This window comes from Lathamus discolor, chromosome 4, assembly GCF_037157495.1.
Source record: "Lathamus discolor isolate bLatDis1 chromosome 4, bLatDis1.hap1, whole genome shotgun sequence".
Classification (NCBI taxonomy): domain Eukaryota; kingdom Metazoa; phylum Chordata; class Aves; order Psittaciformes; family Psittacidae; genus Lathamus; species Lathamus discolor.
Window position 1 is genome coordinate 60,181,044 of NC_088887.1, and position 24,108 is coordinate 60,205,151.

The 24,108-nt window shown below is 39.2% G+C and overlaps 3 protein-coding genes across 5 annotated transcripts in view; 1 reads left to right on the forward strand and 2 right to left on the reverse strand.

Annotated features, from left to right (window-relative positions):
• Positions 1-2,739: 2,739 nt before the first annotated feature.
• On the reverse strand, positions 2,740-6,042 carry LOC136013575 (cytochrome c oxidase assembly factor 5). Its single transcript, XM_065677660.1, has 3 exons — positions 5,823-6,042; positions 5,479-5,562; positions 2,740-3,446 (listed from the first exon to the last, which is right to left on the reverse strand). Exons 1-3 carry the CDS (start codon positions 5,922-5,924, stop codon positions 3,405-3,407), a joined length of 228 nt encoding a protein of 75 aa, XP_065533732.1. The 5' UTR covers positions 5,925-6,042; the 3' UTR covers positions 2,740-3,404.
• UNC50 (unc-50 inner nuclear membrane RNA binding protein) lies at positions 5,902-11,037 on the forward strand. Its single transcript, XM_065677659.1, has 6 exons — positions 5,902-6,177; positions 6,723-7,006; positions 7,941-8,061; positions 9,891-10,030; positions 10,107-10,208; positions 10,743-11,037. Exons 2-6 carry the CDS (start codon positions 6,727-6,729, stop codon positions 10,877-10,879), a joined length of 780 nt encoding a protein of 259 aa, XP_065533731.1. The 5' UTR covers positions 5,902-6,177; positions 6,723-6,726; the 3' UTR covers positions 10,880-11,037.
• Positions 10,944-24,108, reverse strand: part of MGAT4A (alpha-1,3-mannosyl-glycoprotein 4-beta-N-acetylglucosaminyltransferase A) — an 83,391-nt gene continuing 70,226 nt past the window's right edge. For all 3 annotated transcript variants that reach the window (XM_065677656.1, XM_065677657.1, XM_065677658.1), the window contains exons 13-16: positions 20,440-20,518; positions 18,160-18,226; positions 16,848-16,960; positions 10,944-16,684 (exon numbers count right to left, since the gene is read on the reverse strand). In XM_065677656.1, the coding sequence (XP_065533728.1) occupies positions 16,658-16,684; positions 16,848-16,960; positions 18,160-18,226; positions 20,440-20,518 (286 nt within the window). In that variant the 3' untranslated portion in view covers positions 10,944-16,657. The remainder of the gene's footprint in view (positions 16,685-16,847; positions 16,961-18,159; positions 18,227-20,439; positions 20,519-24,108) is intronic.

Sequence of the window (24,108 nt, forward strand, 5' to 3'; positions counted from 1 at the left end):
TGCTACTCCCCAGAAACTTGGAAGTGAAGAGAGAATACATAACCAATTTCTCATGCCAACCATTGAATAATGAAGCCCTTTGTAATACAAACGCATACATTCTGGAAACAGAAAAACTTTCAAAATTGCATACTTGTTAAATGCCAACCCCTTTCTCTCTCTTTTTAATAGATGTGAACATGGGACTTCATTAAACAGATTCTGCTTAAACAATGTGCTTAGCTTCATACTAACTTGAAAGAACAGATTTAATGACCTAAAGAATTTTCAAACCAGAGTAAATAAGTATGGCCTATTTTCTATCAGAATAAACACGTGGGTAGCTCTGCTGTATGTGTTTACAGCTACATAACTACAAATACGGACCATGGAGAGAACACATTAACTGATGAAACCAGATGCAGCAATGCAGACAGGTCCTAACACAGATGGAGGCAGTGTGCAACATGAATCAAGACAGCACTCAACACCCTTTGACTCTGCCACTGTGTAAAACAAATAGAAGCAACTACAGCAGCATACTGTCCTTTATTTAAACAATACAAATTATTAGCACTGCATATATTTGTGATTCTAAAACCAGTAAGTGCCTTTGGCACCACTTCAACCTTTTGCTCTCCGCAGTCCAGTTTCACAGATTCAAACACATTACATGTTCAATCCCACAAAATCTACCACAGACTAGAAATAAGTATTTTTTAATAAAAGCCAGTGGTGTACTATAAAGCATGAGACTTAAAAACACCAATATATTCAAATTAAAACACTTTGTGTATAAGGAAAAAGCTGGAATCATACACACAAATTTGTAGTACTTTGGGCTTTCTGTTAATGAAACTAATTCTTTTTCACACAAGAAACTAAAAGCTCTCAAGTAGGACAGTGCACAAAAGCCCAAGACAATTATATAATTAGTCATTTTTAGACAGAATGTTATGTTACACAATACTGAATCGAACAATCACAGTCTCTCGAGCAAGTTAGTATTTTGATATGTATTATATGCGTATTTATACTGTCCAACCAGCTTTATGAACTATTAGGACATTTCGACACCAGGACTCCATTATATCAAAACACATATTCTGTTAAATTAACAGAATGTCCAGTAGCAACACTGCATTTAAATGTATCACTTGATCTTCACCGGAAATAACTAGCTAAAACTAACCAGTTGTCTGCTCTTTTCCAAAAGGAGCTGCCGCAGTGCCATTAGGTGAGACTTAAGGGATTACAGCTAAGAAAGCCTATAGCCCACTCTCACAGGGCAGACTATGGAAGAGTCCTTCACTACTAAACCCACATACCATTCCCACTCTTCTCCCTAACTGACATTCAACTACCTGCCAATAGGCTTTGAATTTATTTTTACTCCCTTTTTTTTAAGGTCTTTTTTTTTTCCCCAAAGGGAGAAGACTTGTGAGCAAAAACTTGAAATTGGAGTGCTACAATTCTCTTACAATATTTATATACAATTTATCTACTGTAACTATAATATACAGTATTTATACAGTACCAATTTATCATTTTAGTATATGTAAAGAGATAATATGATAACTAGAGAAAACAAAGTATGTTTACAGCACTTTGACAAATGAACTAGCTTTCACTTAATCAACAGAACATGAAAATGTGAAATCGGTGTTGATTTATGATTGCAAAAAAAATCCTACACATACATGGAATATAAACACACTTTGCAGTTGCTTAAGACAGACAGAATTAAATAATCAACACACACTCATTCACTCAAGTTATCAATTTCACAAGCTTAAGTGTTGCATGCATCTGTTCAGACTAAATGTAAATCAGCCACATGGCTATAAGTTTTAGCCAAGAAGTTACTATGACTCTCTCACCTCTCCTATTTCCTAATCTTGTTTCTGATCAGCTTGTCTGAAGTTATTCGAGTTTCCACATGTAAGAGCTATAGTACCATTTATTTCTTCAGACACACTGAAGAAAGGAAGAAGAAATATTCTTCAGAAACAAGTTCTTAAAGAGAACCAGTAAGTATTGATCACAGTCATGGTTTAAGCACTATTTAATGCTTGTTACCCCCATAAATCCTACTTCCTTACCAGAGTGGGGCAAGAGAGACTACCTGATAGATGTTATCCATCTTGAAGAATACTGTCATACCTCAGAGAGATCTGCCACAGCCATACTTGACCAAAGGAAAGTAAAACAATAGTTCCTTCTTAATTTCTTTGCTTTTTTCACTTCAGTTGTTTTATAACTTACGAAATTATATGAAATTTGACTAAGCACTAATATTCTCAAGGAAGAGCAAGTATTAAGAAGTGTATAGCAGGAATTAGTTACCATTTAAGTGAACGAGAATATAAGTATTTTATACCCATAAACAAAAACGAAAGATTTCAGAGAGAAGTAGCAAAGTAAAAATGAGAATACTGCTTACACAAAGTATACACTACTTCTATAAACAAAGTCCAGATCATCCCTCATTTGGATTAGTATTTATACAATTGCTTGGCAAATAATGCAGAAAGATCATTCAGGGTCATCTCAAGAGGAACTCACATACTGCTGTAAATACTTCTAGAACACAGTACTAGCTGCCATGGTTTCCTCAACTGCTGGCCTGAGGAACACCTTTCTCACCCATCCAAAGATACACAATTAGCTACAAACAAGCATCCAGCTTTCAAGTCACTGATTAGGATAATGCTATTGTTCTCTTGGACTTGTGTCAATACAATAAAGAAGACAGACTACTTGAAAGATAAATCAGACATCTTTTAATTTAGAGTAACCAAATGTAAACCCAGTTGCCCAGCAAGACTAGACAGTGCTAATAACCATCCACATCAATCATCACATTAAAGGGATTTGTAGCAAGAGGAAAGAGATGCCATCCTGGTACATATGGGACTGGAAAACCACTGCTCCTACATGTCAGTGCAGGTTTATAGGGTAGCAAACCTACTGGGGTAGAAATAGCTTGCATACATTTCAGAAACTCATTCAACTCAAACACCTCTATCCTGAGGTATCCTCTGGGATACCAGCTGAGTGAACTCCAATTTCGTATCTTGTGTTACGTGTAAGAGTAAACATGTTCAGAATTAGTGAAACCACAAAAGACAACTTCACTTCAAAACAGAATGATAAGTTCTGCAGCTTACTCTGGATTTTATGTATTTTATTGCAAGTGCGTGACAAGTCCCCATTTTGTTCAGAACTTGCAGTTCTACACTTGCCTTCATTTTAACATTTAAATGCACATCCAGGTCAATCTATTGGAATACTCAGGATTAGGTACCTTCCACGAAATTACTGTATAAAAGGATGCAGCAGATAGTCTTCTTCCTTTAGTCTCTGTTTTGTGTAAAGTCCTGATGAGCCCTGATTTCCCATGGCTGTGTCTCTTCATGGGGACCTCAGTATCCTTTCCTTCCTCTGAATCTTGCCCTGGTATCCAACTGAAAATTGAAGTCAATATATTAAAAACATGCATTTTGCAAAAGAAATGCTTTAGAGTGCTTGTGAAATCTTGGCACTTTGTAACATCAGAACAAAGTCCAAAATACAGCAGAATTTATTGTAAAGAAAACTAGTGACGTAGCCAACAAGTCATGGGGTTCTTCCAATGAAAAAGACATTGTATTATCTTGAATTTCACTCAAAATTAAAAATATGTGATATGCATTCTCTGTAATAACATAAATGACAGAATATCATAGTGGGGTGGCAAGGAACAGTGGGAATCACTGCAAATGTCAGTGAAGAAAAGGGTAACTTAAATACAAGAAGTTTCTAGGGAAAAAAAACAACAAAACAACCAAACCACAGTAAAAAGTTGAAATAATATTCAGCTTGTGAAATCTGTGGGTTTATTCTTGGCAGTTACAAAAAAGGCATTTAATGGAAGCAAAAAGGGACAGTAAAGCTAAAACAAAAGCTACAGAGCGCACTTACACAAGCTAAACTGCAAGTTCTTTGCCAGTGCAGCAGAAAAACATATTCTGATCTTGGGAAAATTCTTCTGACTTTAGTCAGTCTTGTAGATGGCAGTTTCAGACTGCAATTCAGCTGTACTCAATCTAATATCTGAGGATGGTATTTTACCTCCATTAACTAACCTTCCTTCAGAATTCCAGCAAAACTTGTAAAGAGCTAAATTACACGATGACACAGCTTGTCCAAGACAAGCAGCTTCCACTCTAAACCTTAATCCTACTTTAACATCTCAAATATTAGGAAAGTAAACTTCAGTCCAAGACATTACATTTCCTTAGAAAGAAAACAGAATCTAGGCAATCCCCCTCAGGGTTTTAGCATACTATAAATTACATCTGCATTTAGCATCTAACTTGGTTTTGGATACTCTTTCAGCCTCACTATTATGCCAAGTAACAAATGTGGCAGAGCAGGATTATTGAAATTTACAGATGTCACAGGACAAGAAAAATGTCACTCATCAGCCTTAGAATTTGGGGCAGTTAAATACAACCATGTAAGAGCCAGGCCTCTTCCTGCATGACAGGAGACACTTGCCTAGAAACTTAGTTTCATCAGGTTCCCTTCGCAATCTACAGACAGAAATACAGGCACATCATGATACACATATATCACTGCTGCAACATATATATATACACAACAAACAGATATTTCAAGCATTAAATACACATTTTTTTTCCTGTCCACAGAAATAATAATAACTTGTCACTTTATGTATTAATACAGTTTATATAGGAGGTGTACAAAGAGCTGCTACAACTTTAATAAAAATACAGAATGGAAAAAAAATTTTAGGTACCATTTTAGCTGCATGTTCTTCATTATGCACCACGCTGCCTATACATAAAAGTGAGCCCTGAACTACTTATGCTTAGAAAGTTTTGATACCACCTTACACCATCCTAACCCTTTTTTAAATGTTGTGGAAACACAACCAAGACATTTCTGGATAAAATACGGGAAACTTTATCTACTTACATTTTTAAAACTGACTTCACACTATCATACTTAATGGCTGTTAAAAAAACCCCAAATTGTTACTTATTATGAACTCAAGTCCTCTAAGAAAATTAAGAATAGTGTAATTTGAATGCAAGAGCCAGCTTCATCAGTGAAAGCCTTTTTTCTACAGCACAACCTATTTGCTTAAATGTTCTCCATACAGATCTCTTCCAACGACCTCAAACAAAAGTTAGCTTGTCAATATCTTATTTCACAATTACCTGACCTACTAAACTGCCTAAATCAAAGCTTTAATAAAAACAATAGCAAAAATGCCTCATTTACCTATTCAAATGTGCATTTTTCCAACTCTTTTATACTCCCCTTTTTCTTCACATGTACAGATGTACATCTGTATTTTGAAAAGACTTCAAAGGCAGGACTTATTCTGCTTAATGACACCAGTTTTACTGATCTGAGTGGTCTTCTTCAGAAAACAGGGAAAAGGATGGCAAGCACGCAGGCCGCCAGCAGGAAAAGCACCACACTCACCATCGATCTTTTGCATGCAAAAAACGTCATTTGCAAACTTCTACAATGTCCTTCCCTCAAGCACTGCTTCGGGCTTTTATTTTCCTGTGAGACGAAAAACAAAGGATAACACACTTAAATGGATCGCAGAAGCTGCTCAGTAAGACACCAAACTACTTCCGATGAGCTCTACTCGGGATTTTGCCATGGTACGGTGACTCGTGCTTTCTTCTGAAGCTGCCATTTCTTAACCTTCCCAAAACACGAATTAAGGGGCTTGACAGAAGCCTCGGGGGACCCTAAACCCAGGGAGGCGACTGCAGCCCCAGGGCCGCGACCCTACCCCGGAGGGCGGCAGCGCTCACCTGCAGGACGCAGGGGCTCTCTAGCAGGCACTGCCGCAGGTCCTCCCTCACCCCCCCGCAGGCCTGCCCGTCCTCCTCTTTATCCTCATAGTACTTAGGCATGGTGGAAACACCGGCTCTACAGCACGCTGCGGCCCACCGAGACACCACTACCGGCAAGGACCGCCATGCTGGCCGCCCTTAGCCATATCGCCGCTTCCGGCGGTAGAGAGGAAGAGGCGGGGTGGGTTCAGGAAGCAAAGCGGGGTGCTTCCGTCACCAGCGTTACCGGAAGGCTGCTGGTTTGGGGGGCGGTTTGCGGCCCCAGCGCCGGGTGAGGGTCGTGCTGCGGTAGCAGCAGCAGCAGCAGCAGCAGGTGAGGTCCCGTCCCTTTGCCGGTCGCCGAGGAACGAGCGGCGCGGTGGCGTGAGCCCGGCTGCTGGCGGGGAGTGAGGGATGTCGGTGCTTCCCAGCCGGCGCTCAGATGCGGGTCCCGCTGGGAGGGCGGTGGCTGTTGCTTGTGGGGCGGTCACGGATGTCGCTTCTGGCGATGCTGGGCTGGTGTGGGCTGAGCAGCGGACGGAGAGACCGGTAATCGTTCCCCTGCCCCTGGCTGCGCCCTCCGGCCTTTCGCCTGCAGTAGGGCCCGTCGGCCTTGACCCGCTTTTGCGATGGGGCCGCAGGGTTGGGGCTGCCTGGCAGGCGGTAGTGAAGCGGAGGTCCCTGCTCCACCTTTCCCGCTTACTGCTCTCCCTAGCAGTCGGCAAAGGGACTGTCAAGACATGGCGGGCTCGCCTGTGGCTGTCACAGTTCATACTTGCGCATAGCATTTGTAACTTACGTGGCCTGAATGGCCTGATCGTGGTTTTTAGTCCTCGTTATGTGCTAAGCCGAATACATCTTTTGAAATTCCTTCTTCAGCGGAATGCTGCCAACTACTTCAGTTAGTTCCCGGAACCAGGGCAATGGTGTGCTGAGCCCCAGGGATGCCGCAAGGCACACAGCCGGAGCGAAGCGCTACAAGTACCTGCGGAGGCTCTTCCACTTCCGACAGATGGACTTCGAGTTTGCGCTTTGGCAGATGCTTTACCTGTTTACTTCACCACAGAGGGTTTATAGGAACTTTCACTACAGAAAACAGACAAAGGACCAATGGGCAAGAGATGATCCTGCTTTCTTAGTGCTTCTCAGTATCTGGCTCTGCGGTGAGTGCAAGGGAATTGCATAAAAGAGAGGCAGAGAAAGTTTAGGAATATACATTTGTGGCCCTTCTAATAACACACAAAAGGACCAGTCTATATGGATTTATCCAATCTTTATGGACTTATATATATATATATATATATATATAGTTGAACAGAAGAAAATGACCGAACCATTTCAAAGTTAAAGTTGGAATTAGAAAATGGAGGAGACAACTAATACTATGTAGTCTTGAGTTGTTCTCTCTATTGCAACTCATTTCCTATTGCATTTCAAACTATATAATTCCCTGTAACTTCACAGACAGTAATAATAAGCCATGCCATACAGCGATGCTTTACTTAAAAAAATATGAACACCTGGTTTATCTGAACATTACGGATAAAATGCTGGTTTTGCAGTAAAGGCCCTAGTGAGGTTCTGCATATTGCAGAATTAAGGTATAAACAAAGCCTCTTGTGTAGTTTTTAGACTGAACTGCAAATATAAGTCTTACCCTATTCATCTTCTGTTACATAGCACGTTGCTTTTAGTAATACCAAAACTGTTAATTCTAAAGTAAAAGTATGTATCCATCACCACACACATGGTTTGGGTTAACAGGGAGCTTTTATAAACAGAAGTATGTTCTGTTGTAGTTTTGTGTGGCGTTTTTTAAAAGGAGTTTGGGTGAAACAGTAGAATTTGTTGTTACATTGTTAAGCTCAAGTACAGATGAGTGTTCTCCAATTTGTGAAAGGGATTATATCATGGATAAATAGACTTATGCTTAGTTTTGGGTGAGGAAGAAGTTAGGTCTGGGACTGAAAATCTCAGGGAGGAAAAATAAGAATGAAACTGGATGTTTTGTAACAGTATACTCAAAAAGACATAGTGGTATAAGATCTCATGCTTTCTTTTTCACTGCTGATTTAAATAACCTCATTCTCCTTTCAGTGTCTACTGTAGGATTTGGATTTGTGCTGGACATGGGATTTTTTGAAACAATAAAGCTGCTACTTTGGGTTGTATTCATCGATTGTGTAGGTGTTGGCCTCCTGATTGCAACTCTGATGTGGTAAGTAGCGGGAGCTGAAACCTAGTTCAGTATTGCTGATCAGATGAGGATCATCCTGTGCCGTTTGCATGACACTTGGTTCTTTGGGCCAACATTTTAAAGTATGTATTGACTATAGATTGGTTTGTGCTGTCATGGTAATTGTTTCAAAATGTTGCTTTAAAAAAGGATGCATGTTTTTCTTTACTGTTATTTCCTGCAAAAGGTGAATGCTCAGAAAGCTTGTATTATGATGAACATTTCAACTTATTTTCTTTCTTCCTGTGCTGGTTAATCTTCAGCAGTAATGCCAAATCAAGACTGTGGTGATCAAAACCAATATTACCTCATTTCTTATTTTGGTTGAACAGCTTAGGTAAGCCCAAGGATGACTGTATTTAAGTAAGGCAGATACAATTGGCTCATGCTTACTGCTGAAGATTTTAGCTGTTTCCACTATAAGCAATGTTGGTTCTATTTTGTGCATGTTTGCTGGTTGCTGCCAGTTTTAGCCTGTAATGTCCAGAGACTTAAAGAAGGGGAGAGAAGTAGGGAGTAAGTTTATAACCTGGGCCTCAGCACATCATAGATGTGTCCCACACCTGCAAGGGAGCCATGAAACAGTGGGAAGTCACTGTTTCTGGGCTGTGGCAAGGAGGGGGGGGAACAAAGAAAACATTTTTATTTTACCAAGAACATAAGGAAGTAAGAGCATTTAAATTTGAGTTCTTAGGAACAGAGCAGACATCTTAAACCAATAGCGATCAGAAAAGGGAGATTCCTTTCAAACAATAGGAACTCCCATTTGTAACTGCAAAATTCAGGATGAAGCACATACCAGAACTGTAGCTGACAGATGAAAGGTCCCTCTGACCTACTCTGCTGTCTGGCCCAGGAACCCATAAATTGCTTGGGAAAGAGCATAGAGTAATTCTTCCCTGCATCCTCCAGTGATTTGTGACTCTGGATGCAGTCTCTTGAGCCAGAAAGACATTCAACATCTGCTAGTTTTCCTCTGTCCCTTAATCAGCTTCCTGCAGGCCCTGCTGCCCATCACCTGGCTCCAGTTCGGTTCAGGTCCCTTCTTCCAGTGCAGGATCACTTTCTTTTCAAAAGCTCCCTCTGTTCCTAGTGAGTCTGAACCCCTTCTTGTCTCTCTCCACCTTGCACCCCGGCTCTGCCTCCTTCTGACCCTGCCCTTGGCATAGAAAGTACATCAGAGGAAGCTACCACAAAGCTCTGGTCTCTTAATTTCTTATTTCTGAGCATGGATTGACTTCTTGTTCCTCTTATAAACGGGATACATTTTCTGATGTCAGTGGAACTTCAGCTGGAGAAAACAAAAGTCTTAAGGCTCGTTTCTCAGCCTGTCAGACCAGGCAGTGCACATTCTGTTAGTAGTTGTATTCAAAAACAAGAATGGGCTCACCTTATCCGTGCTATCCCTGCCCTCTTTCTGTGCTTGCAGTGCAGTGGTTCTGTGAAGGTGAGTTAAGCCATCCATGCAGGAGGTGTGTGTTGATTGTGTACAGGCACTTCTCTGAAGTCACCTCCTGTGTGTACAACCCAAGAACTTGTGACTGCAGTGATAAATTGTAGCACTGATCTTTTTAAAACAAAGCTTTGTTTCTGTATTACCATGAATGTCTCAGCTGCCTCTTGAATGCAAGGGGTGTAATTATAGTTTTGACAAAAGCCTGGCCTCATAATTCTTGTGTGTTTTCTCCCAGATAGTGGAAACTTTGTCAGGGTAGAGCTAGGATCACACCTGTCTTACTGTCTCAAACCAATGCTTTGTCAGTCAGCTCTACAGTCACATTAACAACATTCTCAATTGTCTTCTCATATAGGTTCATTTCTAATAAGTACTTGGTGAAGCAGCAAAACAGAGACTATGATGTGGAGTGGGGATATGCCTTTGATGTTCATCTGAATGCTTTCTATCCACTTCTAGTCATTTTGCATTTTATCCAGTTGTTTTTCATCAACTGTAAGTAGAATAGTTTGGGTGCTTTGCTTCAGAGTCACGCTGTGTCACAATAGCTGAGAGCAGTTGTCTCTTCCAGATGTCATCATATCTGATTCTGTCATTGGCTATTTTGTTGGGAATACATTATGGCTGATTGCAATTGGCTACTACATCTATGTGACATTCCTAGGATACAGTGGTGAGTAATGGCAGCCTCTTTTCTATTTGACTAAAAACAAGAGCATGATTTCAGCATGTTAATTTGTAAATTAATACAAGAGACTCAGCTGAGTGTTGAAGTAATTCTAGCTTTGTAGTGAAAGAAGTCTGATAGAAATTTACCAATCCCTGTCCAGCTGTGTGGATATCTTAACCAAAAAATTACATTCTTCACTGTGCAAGCTTCCTGCCCTGTATTAACTCTGTAGGACCGCAGGGCTTGTAAACCTTGTTTTTCTAGTTCTTGTGTAAATCCAAATTAAAACATTTGCATTGGATAAAAATTCTGTAGTGAGTTTAAGATAAAACAGTTCCCAGGGTGTTACCTCTCCCAGTTACCTCAAGTACTCTGATCTGCGATGGTGGTAGGACTAGTAGGGCAGAGATGACAGCAGAAGTTGGGCAGAGTGGCACTGTTTTTTTCTTGCTGTCTTTCCCCATGGCCATCCTACATGAAGCACTTTCCTGGAAAGGGCACTGCTTCATATTTGCTTTGGTTTTGTTTGTGTTTCAGCATTGCCCTTTTTGAAGAACACAGCTATTCTTTTGTATCCATTCGCCCTTCTCATCATGCTCTACTTGATCTCCTTGGCATGTGGATGGAACTTCACCAAAATGCTTTGTTCCTTTTATAAGTACAGAGTGAAATAAATCCAGGACTTCACGTATCTGTTTTCATTTTATCTTAGCTGTCTTAACAGTAAAGAAAAGAGCATTTTGTAAATTGTTGTAAATTTCTCTTTATTGTAGATAATTGTGTAAAAAAGTTTGAAGTGTCCTTTTTTTATTAAAATATTTACAACAGTAAACATGTTAGCAATTTTGTTCAAATACTTTTGCAGTACATTCCTAAAACAACGGTACTTGTACATCTCTGTAGCTTAACTGCAACAAGTCTATTTAGCATAACTCTTACTGCAGCTATTTTGCACATACTGGCATAAGCTCTACATTATGAGGGGTTTAAGTGACACCAAAAAGCAGTTTTACTGAAGAATAATATTGGAATACCTTGCCTTGGATTGGGTGAACATATGGATCTCTGTAGTATCGTAATGGTAAAGCAACAGCTGTCTCTAGATACGAAACTGTCCTCTCCTTTCATGAAAGAACTGGAGAACAGGTTTATTTTTATGACTACTTCAAATATACATGGACAACTCTGGCACACAGAAGAAACAGTGATGAAAGGCACAATTAACATGACCCATATCAGGTTTCCAAATATAGCAGCAAGTTTTAAACCAATCTCTATTCTAACAACCACCCTTACATGTGGCAGGTCAATGAACACAGACAGAAAGTAGTTTCATTTGGCTACAAGGGTGGGCTCATGGCAATGCCTGCAGCTGCAAGGGCCACAAGGCAAGGGGTATAAACTGACCATCTCAAATACTACCTTCTGAAAATGGTAGATGACAACTTTCGAAAGCAGTGTTCAGTATGAAACATGAGCACTAGGATTCAGTTTCCAGAACAACACAAGAATAAACTGGTTACAGTAAGACATAATATTTCAATACTAGAATTTGATGCCTAAGGAAATGACTGTATCTTAAAATACCAAATATGCTGGCAGTGCATCTTACAGTACTGTGTGTTTCAGCCACTGTTAAGGCTTGAAGAGAATCATGTTTCCCTCTCAGCAGATGCTGAGCAACGTTCCCCTTTTAACAAGGAAAGCACTGATCCATGGAAGGCGAAGGATTCCAGTTAGGACCTGCTTCCACCCCTGCTACTGGCACAAGCTCCTGGCCTGCAGGCAGCTGCAGCCCAATTGTATACCTTTTCCCTAACAGGAATCCAGCACCAGTGATCACCCAATTCACTTCAGCAGTGAAAATACTTCATACATAGTGCCCCATGGTGCAGTATCAGTGAAATCAATGAAGGGCTTGCAGCTTGCTTACCTTCCTTTTAGGGCTATCAAAGTTTGTCCCCTTGAAGGAGTACTTCATCGTTCTCAAAATTAAGCTACTTCAAAAGTTCCAGCAGCTCACTGTTTACAGCAGAAATCGGCAAAACCCTTAAGAGGCCACTAAGGTCAGAAAAGTGACACTCAAAAGACCAATTTCTTACATCAGCAATCAATGCTAGCCTGAAAACACCAGTTGTTTAATAGCCTTTCAGCATTATGCTGGTGATTGCAAAGATGATTTAAAAACACAAGGGCTTTCCCCCTTTCTACTACAGTTACTCACTTTAGCTTTTTCAGAATACATAGTTCCTACACTAAGAACAAATGTAGAACCTATGGTTTTGTCAGGGGCCAAGGTCCGTTCTCCCCACCCAAAGGCTAGAATAGTATTGGCCAAGTTGGAAGCAAACTACAAATTACTACAATACTTCATCTGGAGCAAATATTTCCAACAAAAACTAGAGACTACTGAAGTGATAATACACTTAAGGAAAAAAAAACATGAAGGAAAGATGTTACACAGTTCTTCAGTTTTGCCAAAGACCTAATCATACTCCAGCCCATTCAAGGAATTGTGTATCATATGGGCAGAAGTATAAATGGCTTTGCTCTAAACTGACCCAAGGTACTTAAAAGCTGCTTTTGAAACCATTTTTAACTGTTTGTACGAGCAGCAATACAACAGAAGAAGCCAGTCCCTCATTGGTCCATGAATCATATGGTTATCTGTTGGAATTTTTCTAAGACACCTTTCAGTTAAGAAAACCTGGATGTATCTATGAGAAGATATTCTACAGGTATGAATGCATGATTGAGATGCCTGCAAAAGCGCAAAGCTTATACAGTGCTTTAGAAACACTCCTTAATTGAAAAATAAAAAGTGCTACTTTGGGATCACATCCTGTTCACATTATTTACAAAGCTTTCAGAAGGACTATCTACTGAATAAGCAGAGCAAGGTCATACCAAGTCTTTTGTATCTCCTTGCTCCAGAGCAACCCTCCTCAGCTTGGAAAAGCCAGCACTCATACCAGCCAGCCTGTTTGGCATCCAGTATAAGAAGTTAAGAATAATCTGCTCAGATAATGAAGGTTTCTGGTAATGCCTTTGGCTTCACAAAGTTCCCTCTTCTGGAGCTTTAACAGCATCAGAAGGAGCTGACAGGAACATAGGATCATAGGATATTGCAGTTTATTCTGAAATACTTTCCATGATTTGATTACTCTAAGATTTAGTGGCCTAGAGGGTATTTGTAAGGCCACAACAAAAATAATGTGAAATTAAATACAGGTAGGAAAAAACCTCCCCAGATATCAGGAAATGGATTTAAGATGCTGAGGAACTGTTGTGGTAATACTGTAAGCTGTGACTGAGATGTGTAAGAGACACCAGCCCCTCTGGAGCACACCCACCATAAACAGTGCCCAAGCTGATGACTGCTGAGTCAAAGCATTCCCTGTAACTCCAGGAAGAAGACTTGCACCACTTAAGCCAGACTTAAGGACTGGAACTTGAAAGGCAGAAAGCCTAAAGCAGAAATAAGTAGCTAGAAAAAGTTTTCCCTTTTTCTATTTCTCAACAAGATGTCCAAGGAAATTTGCAGAACTATCTATCTGATTACACCAGGTCTCAATTGACAAAACATAATTTATATTAGCATGGCACATTTATGTAGAGAACATATAAGCTCAGGAACATTTAAAGTGTTAAAGCAGCCTGGAGTATTTCCAACTTCTGCTAGTAGGATGTAATAAAAATGCAACAATCTTTAGAAAAAACCCACATATTTTGCCAAGCACTAGTTATTTTGTTGTCTTTGATAAGTTTCATCTCAACATCTTTGAAAACTAAGTATACTGTTAACCAGAGTCCTACAATCACTGTGGTCAGGGTTCTATATATTTAAATATATTAGCAATGATTCACCTCAACTAGTGTGAAACATTAAGAACAGCGATGCTTGGAGAATAAGCACACAGCTTTCTTAAATAAGTGGTACCAATAAACTTTTGAACTAATGGAAAAAGATGGCAATCACTGTCAGCAAAACTACTTCTATTAAGAACTGCGATGTCCAACATATTTCTGCAATCTAAATTGTAATAAATAGCTAGGGTTTGAATTACTTGCATCATTCATTCACAGGCACAGCTGAGAAGAAAACCTAAATACTTGCTTAGGCATTTGCTAGATAACGTGTGATGAAAAGCCATCACATGGCAATACTTTGATGGTACGGCATCATGTATGACAAGCGAGGCTGTGGCATCCCAACAAGTTAAATTCACACAGGATTCAGACCCTATCCATCCACATTCCTAAATCCAAAAATAAACCCTATTTATGAGGCCAGTGCTTAGCTTATGCCCACAGTCTTTACAGGCAAAACAAGCTTCCCAAGTAACATTTTATTTACACCATCCAGTGCAATCCAAAAATGTAAGCAAGGCCTGCCTGGTAGCTTTCTACATTTCTTCAAGTTACACAGAAGGTCTTAGCGCTGTGTACAAACCCTGTCTTCCCTGTGTCCCCAGACTACATAGCTAAAACAAAATGGCTACAGTCTGTAGAAGTAGTTAAGCTCTTGAATATCCTGAACTGTCAAAGCTGTAACACAATTTTCCAACAAGCCAGAGGGAAAGACAGGTTGGCTCTGTATCCCCGTGGTGATGGCTTGCAGTGCCAGCGAGTCAGATTTAGGCTCCTGTTCCTTATAAATACATCGTAAAAAAGAGGCCAAATCTGTCAGTCAAACTTTGATGCTGCAGATAACAACTCAAGAGCCCTGCTCTAGATCAGGGACCCTGCAACAGGATGTGTGCACCTGTGCCCTGACCACAAAGAACTTAAAAGTCTTTTCCAGACTAGATGATTCAACGTTGGCGATAATGGAAGGGTTTTTTTTCTGCAGGAAAGACTGGGCCAGCTTTCAAAATGTCAATTCCAGGAGGTTGGTTCACAGCACAGCAGGGAATCCCTAAGCCAGGGTAGATGCCTCCCTCCAGTGTCAATCAGGCACTTTGTTCCTATTTAAAGAGAGGAATTTCTGCTCTTCTTCCTGACTGTTCTAACCGGGTACCTTAATTTTTGCCATGGCCATGTCATTACACATAAGCACATAAGCTGAAGGACTTCTTAAGAGCAGTGGCATCATTAGTACTGCAACAATTCCACTCTGGATCTAATCCAAATCACTTTCTGTTCCTGTCCAAGTTTCTGATCCATTTAACATCACTGTTGTTTCCCTTGAAACAAAAAGGCAGGGTACTAACTTGAGGCCAAATTCAGATCCTAGTAAAAGTCAGTGGGAATTACAACACTGATCAATAAAGGAGTCAAACTGAAACCTCTTTCTTGAACAATGGAAGAAAATAAACCATAACTACTCACTGTAATGAGTATGTAATGTATCTAAAATACACACTGAGGTAACAACTTTAAAAGCAGACCTCTGTAGACCAAATGTATCTAACTCCTATTAATTCTTTTGATCAAAGTTAACCTCTGTCATTCCAAAGCAAAGCTGGAGAATGATTTTCTTGTTTCAGAACAGAAAATGAATTTGTCCAGGCTAGGAAATGTCTACAAAGTTTTTTAGAAAGAACTGTTTGGAATTGAAAAAATTCTTCTAAAATGCAATGGATTCAATCTAAAATCACTGCAGATTTTGTACATAATATGAAACAAGACATTTCAGCATGCTTTTCATGTGGCTACAAACTGTACATAGTGGAAATTCATAGCCCCAAAGAAAAATGCTCTTCGGAGCTCTGTTAATGCCTCTGAACATCATTCACACTCTGTGTACAAAACTACATAATTTAGAAACTTAATCTAGGGTTTTTTTAAACATGGCAGTATAGTTGAAATATGGTATTAATTTATGTTTGCATCTCCAAAGGAAAATGTAGAAAGATAACTTAAACTAGAGAATTCATAAAAAAACTATATCAATTTAAAATTTTACTGCATAAAAATATGTACTTTTCAAATTATTTTAATAAATTAAATATCCCTAACATTTTTAATATATATCCCTGACAGTCTATAAAAGAGGGCTCTTGTCATAGAAAATAAATGGAACTCCGAAAGTACCCCCTTCATAAAACATATTTAACAATAATTATATTTTTTTTCCTTCTTCTTCAAGGAATGTAACAATATGTACAACTTCTCTATAGTACTATACTATCAAAATAGTACAGGTTAAGCGTAGCAGGGCTCTGTAACCATACGATGGTAAAGTCACATTAAAGTGGAGGACAACTTTAGCCTCAGACGAACATTATCAGTGTGGAGCATCAGTTTCTGGATGGATCAGGTAAGATGGGGTCAATACAATCTTCTCTTCTACAGTAGATTTCACAAGAGGTAGAGTTCAAGTGAAAATGAAAGAAATTTGGAATAAGGTGCATGCTCAGTATTTTCAATTTGTGACTTGTTAAGGATGTCAGATTTTATCGGAAAAGTTTAAGGATTCTTTCTTTTTCCTCTAAAGCAGATTTCTGTGATCAGTTTGTAATCTTTTTAATATGAATCTGAAATAGAGAACCAGAAAAAAACAAAGTCATGTTTTAGGGTATTACATTTCTCAGTAATAAGAGATAATTGCTTCAGCATTAGCCAAAATTTTGAGCTTCAAAACGGAATGAAATCTCACATTTGCCAATTTCCCTTTTAAAAAGTTATACCATCTCTCACCTCATTCAGAATCACCCAAACTGCTGAATTCTGTATCACTGAAAGCCGGAATGATGAAATAGGGTTTAGGCTGGGGTCAACTGTTCCTTCAGCTACACCGTTTTCAAATTTCCCTGTAAAAGAAGGTAAAGTATCTCTCAGTTAACGCCTGCCCAACAAACTAAAGTACAAAACCTGTGCCCCTAAAACTGTATCGGTACACATAATCAGAGCACACCAATCCAAACAGAATTACATGTAAGAATAAAAAACCTTGGAAATGTCTAAGAGTAGGAGCACCCAAAAAGATTTTGGCACAGATTTTAATACAATTTCGTGGAGCTAAACATGAAGCCTCTGGCTTATGTGTTTTCAGGAAGGCTTATGGGTTTTCAGGACAAGGGATATTATTTATGCTCTGCTTGATGTACTCCTATTTAGAGGATCTTCAGTTATATTTGTGATAGGACAAGGGGTAAAAGGTTCAAACTTAAACAGGGGAAGTTTAGATTGGATATAAGGAAGAAGTTCTTTACTGTAAGGGTGGTGAGGCACTGGAATGGGCTGCCCAGGGAGGCTGTGAATGCTCCATCCTTGGCGGTGTTCAAGGCCAGGCTGGACAGAGCCTTGGGTGACATGGTTTAGTGTGAGGTGTCTCTGCCCTTGGCAGAGGGGTTGGAACTAGATGATCTTAGGGTCCTTTCCAACCCTAACTATTCTATGATTCTATGATATTAGGAGGAATAAGAATCCCATTTAAAAGCCCATTTAGACTTTACACTTAAAACAGACAGAACAACTGCTATTCACTAAGATGAAAAAACTTGCTCTCACTGTAACAGGGATACCCACCCTATGTCCAGCAGTTAAATACAATCCACAAGTAAAATTTCTTGTCCTTTACAACAGGTATCCTGGCACTCTCCCCAGTAGCCACTTGGCCATGGATATGCCCACCTCATCCCATGGCAAGACAACTGTAGGGTGGGTTCAAACCCAGGCCAAGCACATGGCTCACATGGAGGCACTTGCACCATCACAGGATAGCGGAGGTGATCTTACACAGCTTGGAAATGCCTCTACAATATTCTTGGTGATTGAGCCTAGCAGGGAAGTTAGATGCAGCTGCACTACAACTCAGGGTTACACTACATCTTTGTTTAGCACATCAGTCTTGAAAAAGAAATATTGGAAACAATACTAAGTAAAGCCTACGAATCATGGACCCAAAACCAAACTATCAAACCTCAGTTTTAGGTTTCGTTTGGTCTTAATGAAAATGTCTTAACTGTTGCAGTAGCAACAACACAGATTTTTTTCTACTGGGACGTACCTATCCTAAAGTAGCCATCCTCCAAACGTTTGTCTTTGGTTTCTTTGCTTAATACCAGTTCTTCATTCTAGAAGAAGAAAGCATAAATAAGATAATTTATTCTGACATAGGACTTTACCAGGGAAAGACAAATGTGTGTGCACTCTTGTTATATATTCAGCATCCATCTTTTCTAAATAATTATGAACCAGCCTAGGATAATTATTTATAGCTTAGACAAGCCAACATGAAGAAAGAAAAAGCAGCAGTGTTTCAGGACTGAGCGGTATTTGGCTTCAAAGTGGAAAAAAGAAGTACTTTAAGCGCCCTACACAACTTGCATGGTAACTGTCACGTGAGCAGAATACATAGCAGGCACCGGCAGACACCGCATAAGAAAAGCAAAGGCAGGATCTTGCTGCCTTTTCTTATGGTTGAACCAGAGATTTCTCTCAGAACAAATGAAACTTACAGCTTACTTTCTGATGTAAGAATTTGGGTGATATGAAAAGCCATCAGCCTAGGAAGGGAAGCATTGCAATTATTGCTGCCTCACTAAAAAGGGATGGCTATCAATAAACCTCTTTAATAAGCACAGAAAAATTAAATTGCAGACAAGAGCTTCAAGAACAGCTGGAAAATTACAACCAGAATCACATGATCCCATACTAAAAGACCCACAATAAGAATTTGCTATGAAGCAATTAAAAATGCTCGACAAAACAGGAGATTAAATCCATCAGCTTTCATTTTATTTTATTTTATATTTTATTTTATATTTTATTTTATTTTTTATTAGTTCCTACCTTTAAGGGAGGCTGCTGAAAAATCAATGGGGTTTTTTGGTTTCAGGAGGGAGTTGGGAAGTGCTGCGGTTTTGTGGATTTTTTGGTTGGTTGGGTTGGGTTTGGAATTTGGGGTTTGTTGGGGGTTTGGAAGGTTTTGATGGTTTCGCTTGAGTCCCAGACAAATCCAGGCTGGGGATACTCTGGTTTCTCAGGATTGGTTTTTTGTTTCTGAATTCTGCTTATGGAGGATTAGGGCTGAAGTACCTGAACAGGCTTCCAACTCTTCTGAAGTCTATGGTGGAGAACTAGTTCTCTCAGGAGAGTACCTATCATCCTGCAGCCACTGTCCCCATATTGGTGACATTATCTGCTGACACCAATGGCTTAGGAAGGGGCATTAGGAATGCTCAGTAGCATTCTGTTCTTGAGGGATGCTCTGGTTTGAGGAACATTTCACAGTTGAGTGTAGCCAAAAAAAGAGATGCATAATACACAATTATTCCTCATTATCTTGTTCATTCTTGTGGTATTTTGTCTACATGAAGTGAGAGCTGCTGCTGGCTTTGTGGTTGAATATATTTCCAAAAGTCTTGAGAAACAAAACCTAAAAAGCTTATATTATGGTATATTATCCAACAATATAATACCCCACATATCATGTTGTATAATCAGAATCAAACAGACAAATTTCTTTTTAGGGGTGGGGTGGTTGGAATTTCCTATTTTTGTACACTCTGAAGGAGAGCAGACTGCAAGACGGGAGAAGTGAACTCTTCCATGTTCATTTACTTTTTAGCATATGGTTATTTAAGGCAAGATACCTACACAAGGTGTATAGGAGAAGAGAAGATTACTTTGCTATTGTAACAGTAAATAAAATAAAACTTGACTGACATAATACCTTATTTCTCTCACAAAGTTTTGTGATATACATGGTTAGCTACAATATCTAGTTGAAGAAAAAGAACCCACAGCATCTGGCTTCCATCAAGAATATACTCTAGATAGTGTAGTGCCCTTCCAAGGAAAAACTCAGAGGGAGTTATGGAAAAAAATTAATAATCAATAATCAAGAGAAAGAAACACATTAGATTTAAGAGTACAGCTATTTCAACATCTAGTACGGTTTGGATGTGTGTCCATTCCCAATCCAAGGCCTTTTTATTGTCAAAAAGCAGAGTGAGTTAGCTTTCGCGTTTTCCAGAACACACAGGAGAGGCGAGGCTGTTGGTTTAGGGGTTTTTTAATACTAGCAGAATTTTAAGAAAATAAGCTTTCCCATTTTCAAATTACCAATGGCGCTTGTAGCAGACCGCACCTTGAACGCACATCTGAACAGTTACAATAGTTTTCTGTTCACAGACCCAATCAAAAAAAATGTGAGAGCGTCAGAGCATCAAGGTCCTACAGTTAAAAAAGTACTATTCATGTCTCATCCTGTTAAAGACATCAATAAAATTAGGAGGTTTTGCTTTTATCTTAGAATGGAGAAGACAAATTGGTAAATTCATACCTGAAAAGGCAAAACTTCCACAGTAGTGTTCAGAAGTATGTCTCCTGGGTGCTCTGGATTGCCACTGTGAAACAAGTACCTGCAGATGAAAAGGGAAAGATAAAGCACTCTACATACATCAGTCAGAATTAGCTAAGTTAACTGTCTTAAATGTTAATAGTCACATTACAGATGTTATGATGCCAAACATAACTTTTATACTGCACTTACAACAGCTGGCAATAAGAACTGAAAGATGGTTTCACATAGTACCATAACTGAAAGGGCTGGAGTTCTGCACTTTAAAAGATTAGTTGGGCAATATTTTACTTAGAAAGGTAGTTTCCATAATCTGATCTTGACAGACAGCAGAATATGAAGTGACCAACACTGCCTGGCATGCACTACTACCACCCCCACAAGTGGGAGCCCTGCCTTCCTTCAGCCTCTCCCCATCACTCCCCAAAACATGACACCCCTCTTTATGCTTTATAGGATGAACTCTGCAGATCCGTTCTGAACCAGTTCTGGGAACACATCCAAGTCAACATTTTGCCAGGCTGCTTTCCCCCAAGACCAGCTCACCACCCTGTTTCACTGCAAAGTCTCATTAATGACTATGCCAGGAATTCCCAACCCATATTCACACCCTTAATGCTACCTGAGTTCAAATTCTACTCCAAAGATGATTTATTTATTAAAAAAACCCAAACCCATATGCTTTTTGTTCATATATACCCACAGAAAAGGACTTTTTTTATACACACCTGTACAAAGTTCCCGTTACCCTCATTCATTTAATGAAAATTACCCTTTTTTTTGGGGGGGGGACACATAGTAAACATGTTTAAAACTGTATCAAAACCATCCTTATACATAACAAGCAATGAAACATTGAAACTCTATCTGCCCACTCTCAAACAGCTTTTGCAATACTGCGCATGTATAAATAATGTTACAAAAGACAGTTTAATTTCCCTTCCTTTATATATGGCACAAACTTCGTATTCTTGTGAATACATATTATGTAAACGAGTAACAACTTTTTTTACCACTAGGTGGTATCAATGCTTGAAAAATTGATCTTCACCACTTTTTCTTGTAGACCACGGTTTATTCGTATTCTGTCAAAAACTACCTAGATATCACACCTACTTAGATGTCACTTTTAACAAGCCTATTTTACTTTTAATGCGTGTAAATGAATATGTAAAAACCTATCAACACATTTCAAACCTTTCTTCAATTGGAACTTGGAAAAATTATCAGTAAGCACCATCTTCGACATTAAATACATCGCCAGCCAGGGACAAGATTAGTTCAGAAATTATCACTTGATTAAAATTACAAACATTAGCTCAATTTGCAATTTATTAAGACATAATTGGAGATGTAAATTCCAGTTTGTCTCTATCCAATACGTTGAAGGCGGGTAAGTACTTGCCATTAATCCACACTCCACAGCTACAACATGGGAAAACAGCGTGCTCTGACCCTGAATTAGAAATGTCTGTGATTCCAAAATGATAGAAGTAATTAAAAAAAATACACATACACATTTCTTTTATTAACTCAGGAGTAAAACCACACACTGTGGTATAAGAAAGCTACAGTGATTTCTACTGCACTGCTTTCAGCAGAACTGCAGACTGAATGCAAAAGAAAACAGGATTCAGTCAGATTCAGCATGGTACGTGCGTCAAGAAAACTAATTTCCCCACTGTAGTTTCATGGAAAGATTAGTCAGTTCTGAAGCACACAAGCCACCTAACACATCCACAGTTCTTCCAAGAAAAACCTTGTGACTTTTTCTAAATATCCAGAAAACCCCAAAGACTTTAGGACCCTTTCTAAGAAGATGCCTTTACTGGATGTTTCAATAATAAGCAAAACACAACTCTTGACAAAGCTGACAAGAAGCGAAAAGCATATTCTGCAGTCTTGGACCCAGCAGATGTAACCTGCCATCTTCAGTCTGTCAGGCACCCTAATCATTGCTAGGAATTTTTCTCTTGAAAACACTGAAAATTCTAAGGCGACTTACTTTAAAATGTAAGTGATTAAACACACATACCTAACGTGCTGCCATCAAACGCTCCAACCAAACCACAGGCATGCTGCTTTTCCTTAGTGCTTACTAGTTCACAAACCTTATTTCTGAGAAGACACACCTAAAAAGCCACAAAGAAACTCCTTGTGATCTGCAGTCACTGAGCTCTCAGTGAACACTGATGGCTTTGGGATGTCTGGGTGGGATTTTCTGGGGGGAGGCAGGTAGTGGTGGTAGATTCTTTTCTTGTTTGCTTGTGATTTTTTGGTATGTGTGTTTGTGTTATTTATTTTGGGAGTAGTTTCTTCGTTTTTAAAAACAACCCTGCAACCATAGGCAACCATTTCTCCTACTGTGCCATCAGCTTTTGAAACTGGAATGGGGTTTCCTCGTCCAAGCAGGTATCACTCCATTTAGGGCAATGTACTCCAAAGCTGGCAGAATTTGCACAAGTAATTCATAAACCTGATTGTCAGGTTTCCATCTAATCAAACCTGCTGCTTTAGTATGTTTTCTATAGCTATCCGTCTACCCATATGCACACATGTATAAGACACATGTATGTGTCACATCTTATTTAAAATTATGTTTCGAAAGGAAGGGATATTTTTGTATCCGAACCTTGCTTGAACCCTTGACAGAGAGCACCTACTTAGACATAAAAGGTTAAACAGATTAACAACAGTATGAATACACATACTCAGTCAATTCACATCTATGACAAGTCCTTTGCTTAGAAATAACATCTACAAGTTAGAAAATTTCATTTGACATAAAATTTAACTTACAAACAGATAATTCTACAGCTCCTAAAGTAAGTGTCATTAGCTATTCTTTTGTAAAATTTGCTTTCCTGACACACTGATAAATTACAAGCTTCCAAGGTTTTCAGACTATGACAGGTATTTATCCGTACAGACACTGAAAGACTCGGAAGCAGCTGTGCTTTTATCTGCTAAATTATTCTGACATCTGTCCCGGGATTTACACGTGACAGTCCATGTAAACAGTAAAAATACGGGTTTTTTTTCTTTCTAGTTAACTGACATTTTCCTTAGAATGGAGTCACTAAGATATCCTTGCCTATCCGCTGCTGACACATAACACCTTCTGCACCATTCCTTCAAATTAAAATTCTGAAGGCCATAGGCCTCTAAATAAACTTGAACAAACACAAATTCACCCAAAATTTAAAAAAAATTACTACCTTATGGAATATTAGTACACAGCTTTCTTTAACTACAAAATAGAAACATGGACACGTATGGACATTCTCAATGGAAGTCATCAGAGAAAAGTAACTCTAAATTATAACTGGTAGATGAAAGATTGAGGTATCTGAGCCTTAGGAAACCTTTTCCTCTGGCAGTGTCCTTTTCAAGAGTTACAGGTCAAAGATAATAACTAGCTACTGCAGGTATTCAAGAACAGAGACAACCTCCTGTCTGCCAGAAGTTACTGAAAGTTACTTACACACGTTGCTCATGACTTCAATGTAGTATAAGAGTAATAGAGAATGCTAGATAAGAACACCTCATGTGGCAAAAAAACCCCAAACAACCCCACAAAATTTCAAGAGCACTGAAGGCTTAGTAAAAAAAAAAAACAACAAAAAAACCCAAACCCCCAAAAACAAGCAA

Excerpts from the sequence above, each read along its gene's own strand:
- LOC136013575 (XM_065677660.1), bottom strand. The coding sequence starts at position 5,924 with ATGCCTAAGTACTATGAGGATAAAGAGGAGGACGGGCAGGCCTGCGGG. Across the intron at positions 5,563-5,822 it reads AGAGCCCCTGCGTCCTGCAG|GAAAATAAAAGCCCGAAGCA; the intron begins GTGAGCGCTGCC and ends TTCGTCTCACAG. Across the intron at positions 3,447-5,478 it reads TTGCATGCAAAAGATCGATG|TTGGATACCAGGGCAAGATT; the intron begins GTGAGTGTGGTG and ends TTCAATTTTCAG.
- UNC50 (XM_065677659.1), top strand. The coding sequence starts at position 6,727 with ATGCTGCCAACTACTTCAGTTAGTTCCCGGAACCAGGGCAATGGTGTG. Across the intron at positions 7,007-7,940 it reads TCTCAGTATCTGGCTCTGCG|TGTCTACTGTAGGATTTGGA; the intron begins GTGAGTGCAAGG and ends TTCTCCTTTCAG. Across the intron at positions 10,209-10,742 it reads GACATTCCTAGGATACAGTG|CATTGCCCTTTTTGAAGAAC; the intron begins GTGAGTAATGGC and ends TTTGTGTTTCAG.